The sequence below is a fragment of the Patella vulgata genome, chromosome 2 (assembly GCF_932274485.2).
Source record: "Patella vulgata chromosome 2, xgPatVulg1.2, whole genome shotgun sequence".
In the NCBI taxonomy this organism is placed as follows: domain Eukaryota; kingdom Metazoa; phylum Mollusca; class Gastropoda; family Patellidae; genus Patella; species Patella vulgata.
In genome coordinates, this window is record NC_065880.2 from 10,950,371 (window position 1) to 10,977,217 (window position 26,847).

At 34.1% G+C, this 26,847-nt stretch overlaps 2 protein-coding genes across 5 annotated transcripts in view; one reads left to right on the forward strand and one right to left on the reverse strand.

Moving 5' to 3' along the window:
* LOC126812219 (DNA ligase 1) overlaps positions 1 to 26,847 on the forward strand; it is a 56,349-nt gene that overhangs the window by 21,623 nt on the left and 7,879 nt on the right. For all 4 annotated transcript variants that reach the window (XM_056098666.1, XM_056098667.1, XM_056098665.1 and 1 more), the window contains 7 exons: positions 16,819 to 16,902; positions 17,606 to 17,662; positions 18,453 to 18,625; positions 21,568 to 21,632; positions 23,966 to 24,067; positions 25,419 to 25,587; positions 26,207 to 26,306. In XM_056098666.1, the coding sequence (XP_055954641.1) occupies positions 16,819 to 16,902; positions 17,606 to 17,662; positions 18,453 to 18,625; positions 21,568 to 21,632; positions 23,966 to 24,067; positions 25,419 to 25,587; positions 26,207 to 26,306 (750 nt within the window). The remainder of the gene's footprint in view (positions 1 to 16,818; positions 16,903 to 17,605; positions 17,663 to 18,452; positions 18,626 to 21,567; positions 21,633 to 23,965; positions 24,068 to 25,418; positions 25,588 to 26,206; positions 26,307 to 26,847) is intronic.
* On the reverse strand, positions 775 to 12,033 carry LOC126812246 (otolin-1). The gene is made up of 3 exons (XM_050538538.2): positions 11,756 to 12,033; positions 4,782 to 5,022; positions 775 to 3,790 (listed from the first exon to the last, which is right to left on the reverse strand). Exons 2-3 carry the CDS (start codon positions 5,008 to 5,010, stop codon positions 3,231 to 3,233), a joined length of 789 nt encoding a protein of 262 aa, XP_050394495.1. The 5' UTR covers positions 5,011 to 5,022; positions 11,756 to 12,033; the 3' UTR covers positions 775 to 3,230.

Here is a 26,847-nt window from a genome sequence, read left to right on the forward strand (position 1 = left end):
CCTGTCAGTTGCCTTACTTGTAAATGCTTGAAAGTGTAAAGTTATCATCCAGTTGTGTTTATTTTCATGAGGTCAAGTAGCCTATTGATTTTCAACCATTTCTGATACTAAATGTCGTAGTTATGGCCCTTGATTACTTGTAGATGCTCTAGGTGTTAAATTATCATCTGATTGACTTGAGTTTTTATGTTCATGAGAAGAAGTAACCTATTGATTTCTAATGATTACTTTCAGATTTCTTGCCCTTGATCACTTTACCTTCATCAGATACATGTGTTTTATTTTTGCTAAAATAAGAACTAAAAGCCTATCAAATTTCAATTATCTGATAATTACTTCATGGGTTGTTGCCCTTTCTTTTACCTGGAAAATGCCCAATGTTCTGAGTATAATTGGCTGACAAAACAATTATATCAAGATAGGATTATCCACGAAAAAAGATGACCAGGTCCTGCATGAAATGTTTCTTCTGAGAAAAAACACATTACACACTTTTAGTTACATCTTTCGAATCCCCAGTTGTACGTGATAATGAGTAGAGTCGCCTGTCCAACCTCAGGGGTTTTCTCCGGGTCCTCGGTTTCCTCCCACTGTTAAAGACCCCTATTGAAATAAAATTAAACCATATGTTAGTCCCTAAATGACCTAGTTTGTGTCGCGTTGACGTTAAACCTCTCTTTAGTTACATCTGCATTAAAGAAAATTGAGGCACAAGCGATGTCAGGAAATATATAGATTTTGTTAGATATTTTTTATTACAAAAAAGTACAGACTATTAACAAAAATTTCACGTTTCACATTCTACACAGCAGTGTGCTAATTGCCTTTATAGAAAAAAACACATTAATTAACATCTTCATTGTTTAAACATTTCACGTTTCACATTCTACACAGTAGTGTGCTAATTGCCTTTATAGATAAAACACAATAATTAACATCTTCATTGTTTAAAGTGAAAGTTTATAATCATAACTTACACTAAACATATCAGTATTAAAATGGTAGTATAAAATCCAATCTAGTCTCCCAGAGACAAGTTTACTGTTTGTTTCTCTGCGCTGGGGAAACGCTCCGGCCATACATCAGCCATTTTGAATGTCACATGATGTATCCTTCTGACTGACGCTTCACAAAGATCCAAGATGGCGATCCAAACTCGCGTATCTTCAGAAATTTTTGGGTATTTTACACTCATATTGCCGAATCGCTCGCTAAAAATTGTTCCAGATAAATTCATCAAATCAGCTGTTTTCGAATGAACTTTTGATGTCAAGATGTAGAGAATGTTCCAAGGATCATTAATATGTAACTCATGCGACGAATTGATGCCAGCCAGACGCCACTGTGTGAGGAGCTAAGGAACTGAATTCAGACTGATCAATGGCCGGCGTGATTCCTCAAAGAGAGAAACGAAGCCGAGATTGTATAAAATCTTAATTCACACACACTAAAATGCGGGCAAATAAAAAGAAATATATAATAGATACATATGATTACAAAACATCAATTGGATACACATGTTATATTAAATATATATCTTTACACAGATAGATTTAGTTAAATAGTTGAAAAATAGATAACGAAAAATTAATATATTGAAAATTTCAGTCAAATTACGTTCTGATTATTAATAGTTCAAAAATAGATAACGAAAAATGAATATATTGAAAATTTCAGTCAAATTACGTTATTCTGTGTGAAGTTACAACAAGAGTTTGATGTTTTAACAAAATGTAACATAGATTATTTATTATTGTAGCAATGATACTTGACAATCGAGACTAAGTCTCGATTATCCATTTTATCGTTAAAACTCTTTAATGACAGTGGCGCTCTAATCTACTTAAAATCAGAGCCATCCAGTGGCCCAGAGAGTTGTTGATTATGGGCTTGTCATGTTAATAAATGTTTAAATGATAATTTATATAATATTTGAAACCAGAAAAAAGACTCACAATAGGCAGATTTAGCTCTAAAATATGCATCTTTAAAAACACATAATGAAGTTAATTAAAATATTGACAATATTTCAAAGATTTGAAGTCAGGAAAAAGACTCACAATAGACAGATTTAGCTCTAAAATATGCATCTTTAAAAACACACAATGAAATTAATTAAAATATTGACAATATTTCAAAGATTTTTTGACATCCACTGTCAATCTGAACACATTTATTACAAACACCTAAATATCACAACCATTATATATTAAATATTATGAAATTTTACTATACATATAGCTGCTTCTTAACGCAGATTTATGTCTAAGGAATTTTAAGAAGTCTAAATAGAATCTACATGTATTGACAATGATAACTACTGTCTGTTGAAGATTTTGATCTTACAGATTTTACAGATTTAAAATGGCTAGACCTCTCTGATTTAGGTTAAATCTGTTCATTTCAATGGATTTTATGTTTCAATCTGTTTTTGTTGAAAAATGTTCAAGTATAACTGAATTTGTGACACACTGTCGACACAATAACCCCAAATTAAGCTAAAATTAGTAAACATGCAGACTGGAAAAATCTTTGTAAGAAAAATTTGATCAGAAAGAACTTACCCATCAGGAATCAAAATACATAACCCCATTCAATACTTTATCCAATCTGATTCAAACACAGATCCTATTTCGTTTCATTTTTTTATAGTTCAAAATGTCATTTTACTTGTCTTTACTACACTAGCCAATGAAACGATCTGTTACAGCGAGTTTTTGCTGTGAGGTGCACAGAACTTTGGGTAAACCACTAGAAACATAATCGCTGATTGATTAATCAATGTCTGACGTTATAAGGTCAAAAGCTGCTCATATTTAACCTGACCCGACCTTCCAGTACAACTGGTCAGGTCTTCATGTAGTTTAGGACATCAAAAGTATCAGGGGCCTGTTTCACGAAATTTTAACTAAGATAAAATCCAAATTTTAGTAATTTGATTGGATAATATTAGATTGATTTTAGTGCTTAACCAATCAAAATTGAAGTATCTACTAAAATTTGGATTTTATCTTTAGTTAAGATTTCGAGAAACAGAGCCCTGTATTTAAGTCAGATTGTACTTTAATTTATCATAACCTAAATCCAAGAGGGTTAGCTCATTCATGATTGGGAATAACATACAAAAATCTTGACACTATTACTAACAAAGTTAATCTCCATGATGTGCCCGATCTAACTGAAGGCTGATTTTCTCATATGGTAAGAAAGGGTAAAAGAGTTAAACTGAGTTATTCATCAAATAATATGTGTCCAGAAAATGAAGAATAATCATTCATAAGTGCTGAATCTTTGCTGAGTTGTACCCACACATGCTCATCTACCGTTAATTCTAATATAATAGTATTACTACCTGTACCATACCCAGCACGACCATCCCCATGTAAAGGTAATTTATGGTTTTTGTTTACCATCATCCAAGCATAAGCGTCTATTTTATTCTGGCCTAGGATGTGTGTCGTAAATAGATAAGTTCCGTTATGCTTACAAATAAAATGAGATGTGTAGGGGTCAAAACTCTCTCCAAGATTCAGGTGAACTCGATCGAATGTCACAGCAGTGTCTTGAAGTACTGGTCCCAGTTTAGTGCTGCGACTCGCGGAGAAGGCAATCTTAGGTGGTTGAGCACCCTGATCTCCCTTTTCTCCCTTCTCGCCTTTAGTACCTGCATAGCCTCTAGAACCAGGATCACCTTTCAAGCCTTGCTTACCTTGGGGACCCTGAGGTCCTTTTGATCCTTTACGACCTCGCTCACCTTTCGGACCAACTGGACCAGCGATTCCTGGTGCCCCTGTGAGATACAATAAAACAAAATGTGTGAAGCTATCATCATTGCTAATCTTGGATAGTTGGCCATTTATATCTTGATTAAAAAAAAATTTCTCAAAGATGTGTTATTACTTTATAAGTTAGCTTACACTTTCGCTAAAATACCAAATTTCTCGCGGCTTACTACAGGATAAATATGTTGGCTACTCAGATTGATTATTTAAGATTTAGCTACGAAAACAAAATCCAAACATCAACACTAAATAATCTCCCGACTTGAATTCAATCGGATTTAAACTTGGACCATCAAGCTTCTTAGATACTGATAGGCGCAAGCAGTATGGATTGATGAAATTTCAATTTAATGTTAGGGGGTGGATGACTGAATGGTTAGCACATGCGCGCTGTATCATAAGGTCTGTCATTGAGTCAACTGGCGTGGTTTTGATTCCCCGGTTGTACGTGAGAAGGGGTAGGGTCACCTGTCCAACCTCATGGAATTTCTCCGGGTCGTTCGGTTTCCTCCCATTGCTAAAGACACCTATGCACAAAGGAATTATTGAAATGAAATTGAACCATTTGTTAGTCCTAAAAATTGAGATGACCTTAAATATATTTAGCTGCCTCAATTCTTTAATTGATATGCCAGGAATTGTGTTGAAAAGCAGTTTTATACAAAAATGTAATAAACTGAAACATGTTACATTACCGTACCGGTATTTGTTTATTTTGCCTCAGGTGTACGAAAAGAGATTCTTTTGTATTTGATCCACAGATAAGTTCACATATTGTCGGTGAAGTGTCAAAAGGGTGTATCTAAGAATTTCTAAAGATTAAGAAATAGAACCTTTTGCATTTCAAAATTTCCACAAATCAAGATACAACAATTGGACACGTGATACCCAGAACAGTTCTAATTTGACTAATTTCCCGAGATACACCGTTTTGACACTTCACCGACGATATGTGAACTTATCCAACATTTTTGTATGTTATTGTTTTACTGGACTCACCTGTCATTCCTTCAGAGCCTTTGTCACCTTTGGAACCTGTTTCACCTTTATGACCATCCATTCCTCTTGTTCCTGGTTGTCCATGTAAACCTGGCATACCTTGTACTCCTGGTATCCCCCGACAACATTCATTACACTTGTTGGTATTACCTTTACTAGTATAGTATGATTGCCCGTCTGCTGTTAGGTAGGTGGATAGTACCACCATAACTACTACAGTATTCTTCATATTCACAACAATCTAACAAGAAAGAAAAAAAATATTTGAAAATTTTGTATGCCACAAAATAATAATCAGAGGAGAGAGAGTTTAACGTCCACTTGACACAAAGTAGGTCATTTTGGGACTAACATATGGTTCAATTTTATTTCAATAATTCGCTTGCAGTGGGAGGAAACCGAAGTACCCAGAGAAAACCCACAAGGTTGGACCGGCGACCATACTCCTTGATACATACAGTTGGGGAATTGAAACCACACAATGACAAACCTTATGATACAAAGCGCACGCGCTAACCATTCCGCTATGCAACCCACCAAAGGTAGATAAACTTTGACCTAAAATGTTCCTTTTTATACGCCCACATAGAAATGTGGACTAATATTGCTGTCGGTCCGTCCGTCAGTCCGTCTGTCCATCGTCCACAATTTCTTGTGAACGCTCTATGTTGTTTGCCTTAGTGAGATGAAGAAGCCTATTTAATTTCAATAATTTCCGTTTATTATGCCAAAAGTTAACATCTGATCTTTGTGAAATTTATTTGTAATATTTAAATTAGGGAAACGAAGAGGCCTATTGAATTTCAACAATTTCCGTCTATTACTTCTAGAGTTATGGCCCTTGTTTCATTTTGTTTAACCTTGTGAACGCTTTAACGGCAAAAGTTATCATCTTATCTTATATGCATTATTTAAATTAGCGAAACGAAGAAGCTTATTGAATTTCAGCAATTTCCGTTTATTACGTCTAGAGTTATTGCCCTTGTTTCACTTTATTGAACCTTGTGAACGCTTTAACGGCAAAAGTTATCACTCAATCTTTGTGAAATTTATATGCATGATTTAAATTAGTGAAACGAAGAAGCCTATTTAATTTCAATAATTTCTGTTCATTACGTCTAGAGTTATGGCCCTTGTTTAACTTTATTAAACATTGTGAACGCATCTGATCTTTCTGAAATTTATATGCAATATTTAAATTAGTGAAACAAAGAATCCTATTGAATTTCAGCAATTTCCATTTATTACGTCTAGGTTATGGCCCAATTTCACTTTATTGAACCTTGTGAACGCTCTAACATCAAAAATTATCTGCCGATCTGTATGAAATTTGCATGCGTCATTTAAATTAGTAAAGAGAAGAATCCTATTGAATTTCAGCAATTTCCATACATTACTGCTAGAATTATGGCCCTAGTTTCACTTTATTGAACCATGTGAACGCTCTAACATCAAAAGTTTTCTGCCGATCATTTAAATTAGTAAAGAGAAGAATCCTGCTGAATTTCATCAATTTCCATATATTACTTCTAGAGTTATGGACCTTGTTTCACTTTGTTCAATCTTGTTAATGCTCGATTGATGAAAGTTATCATCCGATATGTATAAAATTTATATGCATCATTTAAATTTGTGAAACAGAGGTCTATTGAATTTCAGCAATTTCCGTCAATAATTTCTAGAGTTATGGCGGTTGTAAACCTTGTGACAAAAGTGATCATCTAATCTGTATGAATCTGTATATGCATTATTTAAATTAGTAAAATGAAAAAGCCTGTCAAATTTCAACAATTTGTGTAGATTACTTCCAGAGTTGAGACCCTTGTTTCAGTTTGTAGAACTTTGGGAACCCTCAAACGGCAAAAATTATAATCTGATCTGTGTGGAACTGTCTTGTAAAGGCCCCCAATTACCTACCTACAAAGGAATAAATATGCGACAACCCCTGTCGATCGCTCGGAAGATTTAGCTGCTGTGGGCGTATGTTGCATTGCCTAGCAACCTATCTTGTATTTTGGTAGTAGCTAAGGTATTTGAAAGTATAATATATCTAGTTTGGTAGTAGCTACAGTATTTTTAAAGTGTAATATATCTATTTTGGTAGTAGCTACAATATTTGAAAGTGTTATATATCTATTTTGGTAGTAGCTAAGGCAAGTTAAACCGATATTCCGTGTACACATTGGTGTGAACTTAAAATATCCCTTGACAGTTGAAATATGATAAAAGAGTAGGTCATAGTGCCACTGTCTGGGCAAAATTTCCCTTATAGCACACTGTATGGCGTTCTGCCTGTCTTAATTAGCCCAGTCGGAGCAGAACAGTAGAACGTTAAACCCCATTTCAGTTCTATTTACTAATTGTAATCTAACCCAGCAGAACACCACTTTATTTGTGCTAAACTCAAAGAAAATCTGCTGGTTGAAAAGATTTCAAGATTATTTCTGTAATAGTCATGTTTTAGTGCAGTTTGATATTATTTTCCTAATTGATCTAATACTCAATGACAAGAGACTCAGACAGAATTATTTTCCTTTCTATAATCAGTTGATAACAGTATTGTATTTCATGTTCTGTGCTCAAGACATTTTTGTCTGTTAACAAGTCGCCGTAACAGGTTGTTTCATTGGCTAATCCCTCAAGCCATTCAGAATGCAGGTTATATAACAACTCTTCCAGATCCTAGTGTAGTACAGACGAAACGAAATTTTGAACTATAAAAAATGCAACGAAATTGGATCTGTGTTTTAATCAGATTGTTTTGTGCTGATAACAAGACAAACATTCCAACAATTGTAATGGATAATTTTATTGTTACCTTAAATTTTATTTGTAATGCAATATCATATTTTGCATGCTTGATATTATTCCGACCCTTTCCTCTGTCATTGAGTCGACTGGCGTGGTTTCGAATCCCTGGTTGTACTTGACTAGGAGTAGGGTCACCTGTCCAACCTCGTGGGTTTTTCCGGGTCCTCCGGTTTCCTCCCACTGCTAAAGACCCCTATGCGGAAGCGAATTATTGAAATAAAATTAAACCATATGTTAGTCCTGAAATGACCTATTTTGTGTCGATTGGACATTGAACCCCATTTCTCTCTCTCTCTTTAAATTTCGTTTTTGCGTCTACCATATAGGCCTATTGTTATTTTCAGAATCTGAATCACTGATAGAATTTTCATTTTGTAAGAGGAGTTTACATCAGATTTTTTCTTGTCTTTGAAAAGAATTGTCGGTCATTTTGATTCTTTCCCTTTATTTTTTTTTAAGACAAAACAAAACATCAAATAATCAGTGCTTGGATTAACTATTAGGAGTAAATAATGACTTTATCATTGGCAATTATCACTTAACTAAAACCATTAATCCAGGACGATTGATTAGTATAACTCACTGACACGTCCCAGATTATCAGCTAGTTGATTAATTTATAGTCTGACACTCAACGTAATGATCAGTCTGGGATAAATACAATTAGAATTTTAAGATTTGTTTTCTGTCTGCAATATCACATTGGTGGAAGTGGACGTAAAATACGACTAACTCACATACACAAGATTTGTTTTCTGCCACTACTCAAAAAGAGTCGCAAGTACCCCAAAAACTTATTTCCAAAACCAAACTTGAATTGCCACTTTTATTTTATTTGTCGCAAATTGCGACTCTGGCGACCGACAAAGTGAGCCCTGGAGAGAACTATGAAGAGTTTTGACTGTATACCAATCATTTTCATAAAGCTGTTGATTCTTGATTGTCTTTTTCATTTTTCAGACAATATCATAGTTTTTACATCTTAACCCTTAAGACCGTTAGGGCTATTGAGTCTAGTATATAGGCCTAACGTCATTCAGGACGTCGGTGTCCAAAGGGTTAATCAGATTAAAAAAAGAAGCCCATCAAATTTATTTAGCTAAGATATAGGGCACTTGCTTGTTTATATATGGGTTAAAGATTGGTCAAACAGCCTTGAAAAATCAATCAAAATTGAGCAATTTATATAGTTGTTATTTTGACCTAAGTGAAGTTTGGCCGTTTTGATTCCCGTTCCTCGATTTTATCCTGTTTAATTGTCTGCATAGGATGTGAAATATTATTAAATTTTCAATTCATCGAATTATTCAACGATTTTAGAAAAGTATAAAATTTAATTTTGTAAAATGACAATCTTACAGATGTATTATGTAAGAGCTAAATCTGCAAATTGCAGGTCGTTTTTGGCATCAAATGTAATACAAACTGTCATTTAGACATTTATTAACATGACAAGCCCATATTCTACTGTCCAGACCATCGGTTAGCAGAGATTTAATAGGATTAGAAAGTCTGTAAGATTTGAAAATTAAAGATAAACAAATAATCGAGATTGAGTCTCGTTTTACCAGTATTTTAAAAATATTTTGAGAATAAATATTAAATACTGCTTGTGTTATTGGATAGGACTGTCAAAAAATATTGCTTTATCGATATATTGCAATACTTTCCTCCGCGATACATTTTTGCCATATCAATATTTTTCTACTTTTATTTTATATTCAAATGTTAGCTAGAATGTTTATAAAGACTTCATAATCAGTCATATTATTCACGCTTTGCAGTAAACAATAAGTCTGCAAAGACAAGACCAAAGTTGTAAAATCATATAAAAAGAAAAATCAGTCATATTATAGACTTTGTTGTAAAAACAATAAAACTATGTTTTGTGATAAACCCTGACTTTATGGAAGTATTGCAATATTGCAATATATATTGAAATACTTTTTATGAAGTATTGCAATATATTGCAATTACGATTTTTGGCAGCAATATACAGCCCTATTACTGGATCTTTGTGCATTATTGTAAATTGATGTTTCAGTTTGTTTCGTTATTGGATATGAAAATTGATGAAAAGAATATGGTTGTATGGTGATAAAGAGAGTAAATCACTTCACAACATCACGATTTACTTGTAATTGTTGAATGTTTATATTTACATCTACTTCGATCATAAATTGATTTTATGGACATAAGATCATTAATCTCTTTAAATTTTGAGATTTCTTTTTATACGCCCATATTTTCATGTCGGCGTATTATGCTGTCGCCCATGTCCGTTCACAATTTGTTTGTGGACACTCTAAATTGATTGGATGGAGATAAGATCATTAATCTTCTTGAATATTGTGATTTCTTTTTTTACTCATGGATATACTTTACGTTATAAATAAAATGAAATGAAATGGAGTTTAAAGGGACAATAACACTCTTGCTGGCTTGACAGCTCCAGAAAATAAATAATAGCCTTATTCTAAGTATTAGATGTTTAATAAGTGTCCTACCTGTTGTGTAAATTATCCATTACATCCTATTTTACTTGTCAAGAGGGTTCGAAAATATTTTTAAATCCAAGTCACATTTGAAAAGGTTTACGTTAGGCTTTTCAAATCATTTAGTTGAATTTTTCCAATTTTTTAAATTCGATGTGTTAAGATGAAATTTGTATCATCAATTAATTGGAATATTGTAAAATAGTACAATTTGTTGTCTAGAATAAAGATTGAGACATTATTCAGTTACAACAAGAGTGGTATTGAGCCTTTAACGTTCTACTGTTCTGCTCCAATTTGGCTAACGAAGACAGGTTTACCGGTAGGTATATATCAGATAGAGTCTGACTGCCTAAAATGTTGCCTTTCACTATCAAATTTGGTTGATTACTTTTAATGACTTTGAAGAATGTCTCATTTTTGTACACCCACACTTCATGTAAGAGCTTCTAGTCATCACCCTTACCCATCGATCAATTCTTGTAAACACTATATACATGAACAGATCTGATTTTGTTCAAAATTACTGAAGTTCACAGTTTTGCAATAAATTTTTGCAGAGGTACTGTCGCGGTGGCCAAAGCCTTGTACAGGTCAGAGTTTGTTTTTTCTTTTTAAGATTTTGTAAAAAAAAATATGTTTGGATAGTTAAGTTAGTCAAAATCTGCTAGTCCTACAGAGTTTTGCATAGATTTATTGCCCTGACCTTTAAAATGTATAAATTCTTGAAAAATGTCGCTTTAATCTTCATGTAAATAAAAAATGACAGTTTTTCTACCAATCTGTGAAAAATGAAATTTATTTAAACTGATCACCTCGGTACTTTGTCCTGCAAGATTTAACCTTAAGCTTTTATACTTGTACACTTACGTTAATAACAAAAAGCTCATAAAATTTGGGTGGTTGGGTGGCCGAATGGTTAGTGTGTGAGCATTGTATCATAAGGTCTGTCATTGAGTCAACTGGCATGATTTCGCCTACAGGTCCAACCTCATGGTTTTTCTCCCGAAATGACATAGTTTATGTCGAATGGACGTAAAACCCACTTCTGTTATATAACAAAAGAATCCCAGCATCGTGTCTGTGATGAAAAAATGTTAAAGTTTCTGTTATGTCGTGGGTGGAAGTGCTGAATTTAGATATTTCTGAACTGGGCTTCAAGATCTTAACAATTCCTACGCAATCAGAGATTTCAGTTCACTGTGATTCTGTTTCTCACCCACCACCTATTACACGAATTAAATGTAGAAATAATCGATGTATATAGGTTTAGTACAAGATGGGCAAACGGATCAGGGGGATTGGATTGCCGAATGGTTAGCGTGTGTGCGTTGTATCATAAGGTCTGTCATTGAGTCAACTGGCATGGTTTCAATTCCCTAGTTGTATGTGACAAGGAGTAGTGTCACCTGTCCAACCTCGTGGATTTTCTCTGGGTCCTCCAGTTTTCTCCCATTGCTATATAAAACTGAATTATTGAAATAAAACTGAACCATGTGTTAGTCCCAAAATGACCCAATTTGTGTCGAGTAGGGGTTAAACCCCATCTCTCTCTCTCTCTCTCTCTCTTTCTCTCTTTCTCTGATCATTGAATGATCCATTCTTTTTAATTAAATGTGGTAAGATCTAAAATTACAAAAAATAATAACCTATAGAAATTTATCTTACCTTATGTTAAAGTTTCTTTGTCGGAAGAAAATAGAGAATTTTATCCTGTGAAAACAAGTACAAGTTTTAATCGCAGCTTGATAATGTATCTATAAAGTCTATGTCCAGCCTGTCGATAACTCTAGGTAAAAATACCCATATTTGGCTTTCATAACTTATATAGCTACTGGATACAGCTAAATGACCATTCAGAAATCAATTAACACTGTGTGATGGAAATGATAACAAAACACAAGGAAGGAGACAAAGTTTGAGAACTAACTGTGAATCTGCGACTCCTCACCAATCATAAGTGAGAAGAAACCATTTGATGAAATATTGAGCTGTTTTTCCTTAGGGTAATCCATTATCTGTTAATTGGACCAATCCAGGATAGTTTTTCTTGAAGCTGTGTAATATGAATGGCATTATTTACTTTGTTACTCTTAAAATGTCTGCATATCTTTAAGATATGCAGGAAGATCTGATGTTAAACTCTATTTTCATTTTTAACAATTTTATTTTACTTTATTTTCTTGACATACACAGAAAAGTCTGACATTAAACTCCAATTTCATTTAAAATACATTTAATTTTACTTCATTTTCATGACATTGTCATCTAAAATATCTGCATATCTTAGAAAAATATGACGTTAAACTCCATTTTCATTTGAAATACAAAATTTTTTACTTTATTTCCATAACATTAAACTCTTAATTTAATTTAAAATACAATTTTTTTAAAAATATGATGTTAAACCCCATTTTCATTTAAAAATTGAATTTTTTTTACTGTATTTTCATGACATTGTCACCTAAAATATCTGCATATCTTAGAAAAATATGACGTTAAACTCCATTTTCATTTAAAATACAAAATTTTTTTTCGTATTTTTCCATACTGTCAACTAAAATATGTGCATATCTTAAAAGATATGCAAATATATATATATTAGGTGACAATGTCATGAAAATAAGGTAAAAAAAAATTGAATTTTTAAATGAAAAGGGGGTTTAAAGTCAGACTTTTCTGTGTATATCAAGAAAATAGAGTAAAGAAAATTGTATTTTAAATGAAAATGGAGTTTAATGTCAGATATTTCGGTGTATCTTAAACCCCCTTTTCATTTAAAAATTCAAATTTTTTTTACCTTATTTTCATGACATTGTCACCTAATATATATATATTTGCATATCTTTTAAGATGCACAGAAAAGTCTGGCGTTAAACTCCCCCTTCATTTATAATACAATTATTTATTTATTTTTATATTTTTTTACTTTATTATTTTTTTTTTTTTTACTGTATTTTCATAACATTGTCAGCTAATATATTCTATTGGTTTATTTTTATTTAGAATAATCAAACTATAACCCTATTGAAACTAAAGGAAAAATGTTAATGAAATTCAATTTCCAAATCCTTTGATGAATTATTCCACAACAGAGCAAGAATATGCAGTCCCTAGAAAGTTAGAAATAAGTAAAATTTCAAAGTAATTCTTACAAGAAATTTATAAGCATTATCTAAATTTCAACAATTTTTGTATATTACTTCTAGAGTTAAGTTCTTTTATCAGTTTGTAAAACGTTGTGAACCTTCAAACGACAAAAATTATAATCTGATCTGTTTGGAATTGTTTTGTAAATGCCCCTAATTACCTGCAAAAGAATAAATATACAACATTTGTCATCCGCTCGGGCGATTTAGCTTCTGTTGGCGTATGTGTGTTGTTGCCTGGCAACCTATCTTTTCTTTATGAAAGATATATCTGCCTTTGTATATATTTTAGAATACTGATCCAAAACATCCTGTGTTTTCTGAATGTGTTAATAAAATTGTCACTTCCATGGTGATGTGGGGATCACTGTGGCTAAGTGGGTATAATTAGACACTGGCTCGCTAGTCTGGAGGTCACATGTTTGATCCCTGCATTGGCTGAGAAAGTTGATCCAGATTTTCCAGCGTGGTTCCCCCTTGTCACTGATGCAGGATGGAGGGCCTGACAAGGACAGCTGTCTAATCGTTCGGATGGGACAAAAAAACGAGGTCCTGTGTACACATTTGCATGCACGTAAAAGATCCCTTGACAGTTGGAATTTGATATAAGAGTAGGCCATAGTGCATCTGCCCGGGCAAAATTTCCCTCATAGCACACTGTATGGCGTATGCCCATCTTCATTAGCCCAGTTCGGAGCAGAACAGTAGGACGTTAAACCCCATTTCATTTCCATGGTGATGTGTTAATTGAGATCTATGTAAATGATTAGTTTGATATTTTGTTTACCAGTACATGGTTTGTTTAATCAGTGCTAGGAAGAACTAGAAGCTTGTCAAATGTTTATTATTTTGGGATAATTACTTAATGGTTAATACTGGCCTTGCCATAACCTAAAAATAAATAAAGATGCAAAATATATTATGGAGTGTTCTGTGAATATTTTGTCTTGGTTTTAGAAATCTAAGTCAACTAACTTAGTCAGAACAATCAAGCATTTATGGTATATGTCCACTGGCTAGTCACAGGTTAATAATTTAAGCCCACAAAACTAAGATTCAGTTTGTACTCTTTTATGATTTTGGAATTATGTATTTGCTGTCTGTCTGTACATTGGTTCAGCTTTTTTGTTGTGTTTAGTTCTTTATATGGTTTGTATTTATGCTGCATGATTTTACATTATTCCTTTTACAAGCAAGGGGGTTGGATGGCCGAATGGTTAGCACGTGCTATAATACGCACAATCTGATTAAAACACAGATCCTATTTCATTTCGTTTTTTATAGTTCAAAATTTCATTTTACTTGTCTTTACTACACTAAGAGATGTTATATTACCGGCGTTTTGGTTGAAGTTAGGGATAAGCCAATGAAACAGTCTGTTACCACTAGAAACGCCAACAGTGATTGATTAATCAATGTCTGACGTCATAGAGTCAAAAGCCACTTGTACGACCCCTGACACGACCTTCGAGTACAACTTGTCAGATCTTCATGTAGTGTAAGCCATCGATTGTATTACAAGATGATATAATATACCATCTTTAAACCCAAATACTCCAACAGTAACAGTAAGATGCCATCTCCTTCGATATCACATTTATTTTATACTTGGGGGTGTGGGTGGATGGCCGAATGGTTATCGCGTAGTATCATAAGGTCTGTCATTGAGTCAACTGGTGTGGTTTTGATTCCAAGGTTGGACGTGACAAGGAGTAGGGTCATCTATCCAACCTCGTGGGTTTTCTCTGGGTCCTCCGGTTTCCTCCCACTGGTAAAGACCCCTACGTACAAATGAATTATTGAAATTTAATTGAACTAATGTTAGTCCATCTTCATTAGCCCAGTCAGGAGCAGAACAGTACAATGTTAAACCCCATTGCATTTCAGTACCTGACATTTTAAACTTTGTGCTATTAAAGATATCAGTAATAACACTGAAAAAAAATGCAAATCTATGCCGGACAAAGTGACAAGCACCATAGGTTTAGTGCCTGATAAATTCTGAATTTGTGCCTGACATTGTCTGTGACAGGTACCTTATTTCCAGGCTTATTAAAGATACATTATGTAAGATTTAGATAAAGAGCTAGCCATTCTTACTGACTTAGTGCGAAATAGATAATGTAAAATGAATAATTTGAAAATGTCATTCCAATTACTCTATTGCGATCGAAGATATTAGCCTTTGAAGGTTTGACAAGACGTGTGCAATAATTTGAACCACCGTACTGGTTGTTCGAAGCTAAGTCTCGCTCTTCCATTTTTAGATTAAATCAAAATATGGCTGAAGCGTTCTAATCTATTTAATATCGGAGAAATTTTATGCCATCGCGAGTTGATTATGGTCTGGATTTGTTAATTAATGTCTAATTAATAATTTAGATAACATTTCAAGACTAAAATGTATGTTTTTGCATAATGTTTTTGCATAATGTATGTTTAAAACAGAATAAAATCCAAAGTTGTGTACAATGCAGTCTTTTAATCTCACTGTGTTCGGCAATACTCAGTCATGAGAAACTCATAAGTTCAATAATGTGATGTAAAATTGATGAAAGATATAAATTTGATCAAACTAACTATGCACTTCGTTACCCTAGCCCCCCACACATATAACAAATATTAAACCTAAACAAAGACATTTTCTCATAATCAGACAAAGTGACATTTGATGAAGTGATTTGTCAAAAAGTCTGATTGCAACATGAAGCCTCTCTTGATGACATCTGTTCACTTCAGACCAGAATTTTAACAAGCTGGTCTTTGTATTCTTTCAGATCTCATGGAATTTGGTTTTCCTCCATGACATTTGCTTTTGCTATGAGACTTTAATGTGTTTTAAGAAAGTCTGAGAAATGACAATGAAGCCAGCAGTCTTCTTTGTTTTTGGAAAAGCCTTAAATGCTTATTGAATTTTGGCCGCAAGACTGATCTCGGAATCTGTTTATTCTTAATTATATGAAAAAAAGTTGAAACTGTCTTCAATATCTGACTTGTCATGAAGTGTGAAAAATTGAGGTCTTTTGAGAATATTAATTGAAGCAAAACTCTCATTTCCTTTCACTTGTATAATGTTTCTTGAGTATCATGATTTTTTTCAACATTATTTAATGTCGTTTTCTGCGGTTGTTTGATAAAACAATATTTCTCGGAAATCATTGAGGGTTTTTTTTTTCAACAAGAAGTATAATTGTATTGATTAACTTTAACTGATCATCATTGCATCCATTTTAATTTAAAATTACAAATGGTGGTCTTATTTTCAATTCAGGTCACTGTTTCCCATTTTCTTTTTGTCTGATTTCTGTTCCTTAGATCTTTAGCTATGGAAATTTGATGAGTAATTAGAAAAAGTTGCATGCTTTGAAACTTGACCGTGCTATTCAGTCTTCGCTGCCGTTATTAATTAGAATACCCTTCAAAAGGAGATCATTAAGTGATGTTGAAAAATTCCAGGCAACCAAAATGAAACAAGCCATGTTATGTGTAATGAGTATTTAAATTAATATTTGTCAAATTTTAAGCCGAAGATTGGATAATGGTGTGCGAGTTAATGAGACGTAATCATGTTGTATTTTTCAGGGCTTCTGTTAAAGACATTGACTATAATCCTAAAAACTCTAAATACCATCCTATTGATGATGCTTGTTGGAAACACAAAGAAAAGTAAGAAACACATTCTATGGTTTATATATCTAAATATGATAATAAAACACATTGTATTTTTTTTATATAATATATAAATACAATATATGGTAATAGCACACATTGTATGGTTTATGTATCTAAATAAATACAATATATGGTGGGGATCATGTGGCTAAGTGGGTAAGACGCTGACTTGCTAGCCTGGAGGTCGGGTGTTCGATCCCTGCATTGGCCGAGAAAGGTCATCCAGATTTTCCGGCGTGGTTCCACCTTATCAGTGATGCAGGACGAAGAGCCTGACAAGGACAGCTGTCTACTCGTTCGGATGGGACGAAAAACCGAGGTCCTGTGTACACATTGGCGTGCACGTAAAAGATCCCTTGACAGTTGGAATTTGAAATAAGAGTAGGCCGTAGTTCCGCTATCCGGGCACAATTTCACTCATAGCACACTGTATGGCGTATGCCCGTCTTCATTAACCCAGTTCAGAGCAGAACAGTATGGTTTATATATCTAACTACAATATATGGCAATAACACGTTGTATGGTTTATATATCTAAATAAATACAATATATGGTAATAAAACAATATGCAACACACTAATTGGTCCAGATTTTTTTCCAAGAACATTTAATAACTTTTGTAATTTAATTTGTCTGACTACTGATAGAATGTTTTAGTGTGTATGTCTTGATATGTTCTTGAATTATGTTATTCCAGGGTACCTTATCTTGCCTTGGCAAAAACCTTTGAAGCAATTGAAGACACTTCAGCCAGGTAACATATTATGATTATTAATTGTACATTTTAGTTCACTGGTCAACCATTCCAGTATCAGGACTTTATTTTCTACATTGATCTGTATTTTGAGTTGAATTTATAACTTGATTCTTTAACCTTTCAAAATAGATTCTGTATTTATAGGGGGTTGGATGGCCTTATAGTTAGCGCGTGCACCCTGTATCATAAGGCCCGTCATTGAATCAACTGGCGTGGTTTCGAATCCCCTGTTGTACATGACGAGTAGGGTCGCCTCTCCAACCTCGTGGGTTTTCTCCGGGTCCTCCGGTTTCCTCCCACTGCTAAAGACCCCTATGGCAAACGAATTATTGAAATAAAATTAAACCATATGTTAGTCCTGAAATGACCTAGTTTGTGTCGAGTGGACGTTAAATCCCATTTTTCGTTCTCTCTCTTATTCTATAATGTTATTAGTATAAGAACAATAACTTGGTATCCTAATTGTATAAATCTCATTAAAATAATTTGATGAATAGTTCTCTTAAAATTATATATTGATCATAAATAATAAAGACATCTATATTGTCAGTACATATAATTATAATGATAATATGCTCTATATTGTCATTACATTGTCAGTATCATATAATGATAATAAAGACATCTATATTGTTAGTATTATAATGATAATATGCTCTATATTGTCAGTGCTTATCATTGTAATGATAATATGCTCTATATTGTCATTAAATATTATATTATAATGATAATATGCTCTATATTGTCAGTACATATCTTTATAATGATAATATGCTCTATATTGCAGATTAAAGATGATAGAAATATTAAGTAATTTTCTGCGTTCTGTGATTGTTTTAAGTCCTGATGATCTGTTGTGTTGTATTTATCTATGTTTAAATCAACTGGCACCTGCCTATGAAGGATTAGAATTAGGTGTTGGTGATACAGTATTAATGAGAGCTATAGCTCAAACTACAGGTAAACCACCTTCATTTAAATTTTAGCCATTCCACATTATTCCCCCAATTAGATACTATTAGACAAGAAATTAATGCCTTAAGTTCTGTTCCTGAATTCACAAAGCATTTTCAGACATAGGCTAAGAATTTACTCAAAATTATTTGCCTTAGGCCTACCGATCAAGGCTATTTCTCATAAATAGTGATTGAAAGTTCAGTAAATTCTTAGCTTCAGTCTAATAATGCTTTGTGAACTCAGGGCCTGGTGTGCCATTTGCATTTTTCGTTAAGATATCAAATCTCTCATGTCTTAATCCAAACTGATATTATATTCAGATTGATTATTTAACATTTGATTAAAGAAAACAAAATTAAAATACCAAAGTTAGATAATGTCCCAGCTTGGATTCAATCAGATTTTTAAAAAAGTCCTATCAATAAACCTAAAAAAGACAAATCAGTGCCGGACAAAATAACAGGCCCCAGAGGTTTTGTGCCTGACAGTGTCAGTATGTGACGGGTGCCTTATTTCCAGGCTAAGTAGGGTATGATCTACGGTGGAACGCATCAATAATTATTTTGGTTGTGGGCATGTGGCACGTTTTGCTTACTCTTATTCCACTTCTTTTGAAGTAGTGGGTTTACTCCGGGTCCTTTGGTTTCCTCCCACTGCTAAAGAACCATGTGTTAGTCCCGAAATGGTGGGGTTGGATGGCCGAATGGTTAGCACATGTGCGCTGTGCTGTATCATACGGTCTGTCATTGAGTCAACTGGCGTGGTTTTGATTCCCTGGTTGTACGTGACAAGGAGTAGGGTCGCCTGTCCAACCTCATGGGTTTTCTCTGGGTCCTCAGGTTTCCTCCCACTGGTAAAGACCCCTACGCGCAAGCGAATTATTGAAATAAAAAAAAATTAAACCATATTAGTCCCGAAGTGACCTAGTTTGCGTCTAGTGGACGTCAAACCCTATTTCTCTCTCTCTCTCTGTCACTTCTTTTGAAGTAAAGCTTATTGCCTATTTACATAATATGTGGGTGTACATGTAAAAAAAAAAAGGTAAAATTAAACGAAAGCATGTCAAAAGCAAAATAAATTCTGGTGTAGAATTTGTTCTTTTTTTAACCTATAATTATTATAATATGAACTGGAGAGAAAATGTCTACAAAGGTTATATTGATTTCTTGAAAATACCAAGTAGTAAACATTGAAATCCTGGTCAGATGGGTCAACTGGATGGATTAATATGTTGATATTTTGATTAATTAACTGTTATCTTGCTTATTCCTCAGTAAATACTCTTGTCACGTTCAAAGGGTTAATCAATCTGTGTAAGGCCAGCGAGAATAAACAGATTTATATTATTATGATATTGATCCGTTTTATGTCCATCTTGTAGTCTTCTTCCGTCTGCTGTCAACATACAGACGAGATTTCATACTTGTTTATCACATAGTTGTTATAGTACAAAATTACTCTAGTCTGCATCACATAGTTTACAAAATTACTCTGTTCAATCCTGGCCAATACTACACACCAAAAAAAAAAAATTCCGAAAGATACTGAAAAATCACCGAAAAATGTGGGAAAAAAATTTTGATACTAATTACCGAATAAATCTGAAAAACCCTAAATACCGAAAAAACAACACTACCAAAAAAAAAAACCCCTGAAATACGGAAAAATTAGGTACCCCAGTGAGAGCTCAGATCGTGTCCCGGGGTGTCCTACTGATAGTTAGGTGCACCAATGAGCCAATATACAGTATTTCGGCATATAGTGTTTTTTTCTGTAATTAGTATTGTTTTTTGGGTATTTAGGGTTTTTCAGTAAAGGGGGGGGGGCAGTATTTTTGGTGTATACGTGTTATATGTGTAGTACAGTTGCTCTGTCCTAGTCACAAAATCATTATGTCCTCGTCCCATCGGTTACAAAATGCACTTTTAAAACAAAAAATTTAGATTGTCATTATTGATTAAATTTTAGTTTACATTAATTTCCCATAATGTAATAAAAGTTTTATCAGATACAGTACCCACAGAAACTGCTCCCTCCAACAAAAATTTTTGTAAATCAAGTTGGAAATTAATACCAATATCTAAAGAGAATATTTTTTTCTGCACGATTTGACAGATCTTTCTGATAATTAAATATCAAGACTAAAAATGTGATTTGTAATCTCTGTGAGTGTGGGTTGGAGACAGTATTTTTTATTGAATATTATTAAAACAATTATTCTGGTCATGAAAAATTATTCTGGTAATTATGAAGAATTATTCTGATTATGAGGAGATGCCTTTTTTACCAAAATTATGCATAATATCTTTAATTATATTCGCATCAATGGCAGACTAGTTTAACACATTCGCTGTTAGATCATAAGGTTTGTCATTGAGTTAACTGACGTGGGTTCGATTCCCCAGTTGTACATGATATGGAGTAAGGTCACCTGGCCAACCACGTGGGTTGTCTCTGGTTTCTCCCACGTGCAAGCGAATTATTGAAATAAAATTGAACCATGTGTTAGTCCCGAAATGACCTAGTTTGTGTCACATGGACATTAAACCCCATTTCTTTGTTTCACTCCAATGGCTGATTGAAGTGACGTCATTTCAATTCCCGTCTTGTACTTGACAAGGGTCCCCTGTCCAAACTTGTGGGTTTTCTCCAGATCATCCAGTTTCCTCCCACAGCTAAAGATTCCTACGTGCAAGTGAATTATTAAAATAGAATTGAGCCATATGTTAGTCCAAAATTGACCTAGTTTGTGTCGAGTGGACCTTAAACACTATTTATCTCCCCCACTCCACCACACAATGTTCCAAATTCTGTGTATTTCCATAATTGTTTGATGTCATTTGCTTTGTCCATTTCTTTGAAATCCTAGGTATGTAAGAAATAATTTAATATAAAAAAAATAAATGTTTTTTTTTGTTTTTTTTTCTTTTTTTAAATTAATCCAGGAAGAAGTATGGATCATTTGAAATCAGCGTTACATGAGAAAGGTGACTTAGGATTAGTTGCTGAGGTATTTAAAATTATTTTTGAGCTTAAAAATTCAATTCAATATCCTTTCAATAATGAAAGAATTAAGAATTGCAGCTAATTGTATTTATCTTATAGGGCCAGTCTCAATTATATTTTCCAGAATAAAACTGCTTAATTTTGTGGTAAAAGCTCTTAAAATCCTCTACCTTAGGGACAAGCAAAAAATTCAATATACGTGATACGTTTTCAAATAACTTAAACTCGTCAGTTTTCATCTGGAAATGGAGACGTGGTGTCCCAAGTTGTATAATACGGTGTCTGGCGAAAACAAGACTTTTATTTTATAAAAATAACATGTAGGCCTAGCCTACAGCATGCGGGTCATGCACTGGTTAGATCTCTAAAGGAACGGTAATAGATTATCAGGTCACACTACGAAAAAATTGACTTGAAGTCTTAAAAGTGTATAGTGTCCGTCTAGATGAGCGTTTTTGACGTTCACATCCAAACAACTCAATATTTTGAGCTATATTCTTTATACAAGGTAAATACACCATTCCCCAATATTTTGGCACTTAAATTTTATTCGTACACAGACTTTTATTTCTGAGACTGTTGAAATCAGGATGGTCCCTTTAAACACTCTGATACCACTTCCCATTTATCGGAACAGTTTACATACACTCTGATACCACTTCCCATTTATTGTAACAGTTTACATAGCTAATACTATTTCAATGCACTTTTGTACCATATGCAAGCTGCATTTAATCACAGAGACTGTAAACATTACTTTCTCCAGGTCCTCCGGTTTCGTCCCACTGCTAAAGACCTCTAGGCACAAGTGAAATAAAATTGAACCAAATGTTAGTTCCAAAATGACCTAGTTTGTGTCAAGTGGAGTTGAACCCCATTTCTCTCTCTCTCTCCCCATCCTCTTTAGAAATTCATAGGAGCAGAACAGTAGGAGGTTAAACCCTATTTGATTTCATCTCTCTCTCTCTCTCTCTCTCTCTCTCTCTCTCTCTCCCCTTTTTTCTTTAAAACAGTGTCAGACATCTGTTTTTACTTTAAAATTCAAAGTTGATCTAGTTTTTTCTGGTCTATAACACAAATCAATAGAATAGCTAGACATTTAATGGCTTGTAATTGAAAATTTAAACTCGATTACAGATATTATTGGGATTTTAATTAAATAGGAATTCAAGGATAGGATAGAATTAAGTGCTTGGTTTGTTTTCTGTCATCAATCTTCGGTGTTTATGCACCAACCCTATGGAATTCCTTGTCTGGTTACTTGAGGTCTATTACGAATTGGGGGGGTTGGATGGCTGAAGGGTTAGCGTGCGTGCGCTGTATCATAAAGTCTGTCATTGAGTCGACTGGCGGGGTTTCGATTCCCCGGTTGTACGTGACAAGGAGTAGGGTCGCCTGTCCAACCTCGTGTGTTTACTCCGGGTCCTCCGGTTTCCTCCCACTGCTAAAGACCCCTATGCGCAAGCGAATTATGGAAATAAAATTGAACCATATGTTAGTCCCGAAATGACCTAGTTTGTGTCGAGTGGACGCTAACCCCCATTTCTCTCTCTCTCTCTCTATTACGAATTTGATATCTTTTTAATGCTCTTTAAAAACATATTTTTTTCGAAAATGTTATTCAACATAATGCGGTATGTCTAGTGTTCAATTAATTTTTTTACATGTTTATAAACATTATGTACAGTGGTTTGAGATTTTTAAATGTAAATCGCTATATGAAAAATTCTTTATTATTATTATAATATACAAAAAAATAATTCTGTCTTGTCATATGTTGTTTCCGGCGTGTTTTCACTTGTCAATGAGGGGGTTGGATGGCTAAATGGTTAGCGTGCTCGCGCTGTATCATAAAGTATGTCATTGAGTCGACTGGCGTGGTTTCGAATCCCCGTTTTTACGTAACAAGGAGTAGGGTCGCCTGTCCAACCTCGTGTGTTTACTCCGGGTCCTCCGGTTTCCTCCCACTGCTAAAGACCCCTATGCGCAAGCGAATTATGGAAATAAAATTAAACCATATGTTAGTCCCGAAATGACCCAGTTTGTGTCGAATGGACGTTAAACCCCATTTCTTTCTCTCCCCCCCTGAGGGCCTGACAAGGACAGCTGTCAAGTCATTCGGATTGAACGAAAAACTGAGGTCCCGTGTACACATTGGCGTGCATGTAAAAGATCCATTGGCAGTTGGAATTCAATATCAGTAGGCCGTAGTGCCGTTGTCCTGACAAAATTTTCCTCATAGCACACTGTATGGCGTATGCCCATCTTTATTAGCCCAGTTTGGAGTAGAACAGTAGTACGTTAAACCTCATTTCATTGTCATATATTGTTTTACAGAGCAGTAGAAGTACACAGAAAATGATGTTTGCTCCCCCAAAGTTAACAGTGTCTGGCGTATTTAGTAAATTAAAAGATATTGCTAATTTAACGGGAAATTCTGTAAGTAAAGAAATTGAAGAAATGTGTGATTTTCATGTTTCACATGCTGAATCTTAAACATACATTATGCAAGAGCTAAATCTGCCTATTGCAGGTCTTTCTTTAGGCCTGAAATGTTTTCTAAATTATTAATTAGACATTAATTAACTTATTCAGGCCATAATCAACTCTCAATGGCATTTGATTTCTCCGATATTAAATAGATTAGAACAGTTCAGCCATATTTTGATTTAAGCTAAAAAAAAATGGAGGCACGAGACATAGCTTCAAACAACCAGTACAAGGTTGAAACTATTGCACACATCTTGTCAAACCTTCAAAGGCTAATATCTTTGTTCACAATAGAGTAATTTGAATGAAATTTTCAAATTATTCATTTTACATTATCTATTTTTGAACTATTATAGCAAGAATGGCTAGCTCTTTATCTAAATCTTACATAATGTATCTTTAAACTGAAGGCAGCGGAGGGCCTGACAAGGACAGCTGTCTAGTCCTTCGGATGAGACAAAAAACCGAGGTCCTGTGTATACATTGGAATGCACGTAAAAGATCCCTTGGCAGTTGGAATTCAATATAAGAGTAGGCGATAGTGCCGCTGCCCTGCAAACCTAGTGGGTTTTCTCCGGGTCCTCCGGTTTCCTCCCACAGCTGAAGATCCCTATGCGCAAGCGAATTATTGAAATAAAATTGAATCATATGTCAGTCCCGAAATGACCTAATTTGTGTCGAGTGGACGTTAAACCCTATTTCTCTCTCTCTTTTAACTTTGCTATAGTGCACTGATAAATGAACCCAGTAGATCTTGACAATCAGTGAAATTGAGGTCGAAATGTTACAAGAATCACAAAAACGTAATTGCTTCTGTGGCTCCTAGCAGAAACAAAGTCTGTAATATTCACTCAGGATTTTTATTATTATTTTATTATTATTGTTCGATTTATATAGTGCTTCATTACGCACGAGTGTTTCTAAGCGCATTCACAGCAAAATAGTTCAAAAATATTTTTGAAATATGTTTTTACGTTAATCTTAAGCTCTGGATAGAAGAGGATTCTCAAAGAGTTTTTGGAAGATCATTCCACATTTTAGCTGCTCTGACGGAGAAAACATATTTACCAGAACGTTTATTATATTTAGGAATCCTCAATATGCTATGATCACTTGAAGAACGAAGGTTGGATCGCCGGGGAGTATAGAAATCAAAGAGGTCTTTTAAATAACTGGGTGCAGTGTCAGAATAAATTGGTTTAAACACATTCACAAGAGCTTTAAACCCTTACTCGAACTTAGCTGAAATATGATCAAATTTTCGTGTTCTAGTTATTTTTAAATGTGTTTTATATTACAGTCACAGTCTAAGAAAGTTGATAAAATAAAAGGATTATTTGTGGCATGTCGTCAGTCAGAAGCTAGATTTGTTATACGATCATTGTCAGGAAAACTACGTATTGGTTTAGCTGAACAATCTGTATTGACAGCGTTAGGAAATGCATCATTTTTATCTCCAACTGGTCAAGGTAAGATATATGTTTTCCTAATCCATTTTACCTAGCATTAAGTTTTATCATTCTCGACAAATATTAAAGTAGCTAAGTCTCTAACTCAATATCATCCAAAGTCTTCGACATTGGAAACACGAGTTATTTGTCAATTTAAATCAACATTGATGTTGTGATCGTACCAGGAAAAGACAAAGAAACATTTTACCATTGGTACACGAATCATGTACCATAATGCATTTTGGTGCCATTTGTAACAAGGGACTCGAAAACGAGGCCAGACATATTCCACAAGTCATGTCAAACGGTGGACTCGAATAACCAGATGCTAGAGACTGCCATTAGATTGAGACTTCTAGCGTATTTTGCAGAACATAATTGATTAGAAATTACAGTAAAAACAGAAATGATTGAATGTAAATTAGTTTATATACATTCATATTACATTATTATATACGTCGAGACCCATTTATGTCAATTGGTAGGTCCCATATATTAATAATTTAGGTCCTTTAAGCAACCACAACCGTTATCTTGTTAGAAAAGTAATGATTTAAAACAATAGCTTTTGCTAGATTCCAAATAACTATTTGATGGAAAAAATTTCAAATGTAATTCAGATATTCAACTTTTATAGAATATCCACCAGAAATATTAGATGCCGGGAAAGGTTTGGCAGCAGACACCCTGAAGAAAAAGATGGAGAATAATGCCTTGATAATTAAAACAGCCTATTGGTATGTTTTAATTTCTAATGTTCATACGCCCCTATTTAATTTGTACGAATATTATAATCACCAGCATCTGTTGATCTATTGTCAATTGAAATGCAATAAAGAATTTAGTGGGATTGTTTATTGAGGCATATGGAAGTGTACCCTGATGAAATCCAAGAGCTTTTTAATTGCACATTGAGGTGTTTATCTTATGAACCCAAGAGAATACAAGAATATTTATATTATTTCAATCACAAATATTTTTTAAACCTTTTTCTTATTGTGGGGGAGGGGGGGGGGGAATGGTTAGCACGTGTATGCGCTGTATCATAAGGTTTTTCATTGAGTCAACTTGTGTGATTTTGATTCCCCGGTTGTATGTGACAAGGAGTAGGGGCATCTGTCCAACCTCGTGGGTTTTCTCCAGGTCCTCCGGTTTCCTCCCACTCTTAAAAAAACCTGCACCATATGTTAGTCCCAAAATTACCTAGTTTGTGTCGAGTGGACATTAATCTCTCTCTCTCTCTCTCTCTCTCTATCTCTCTCATGCATTTTTCCAAGA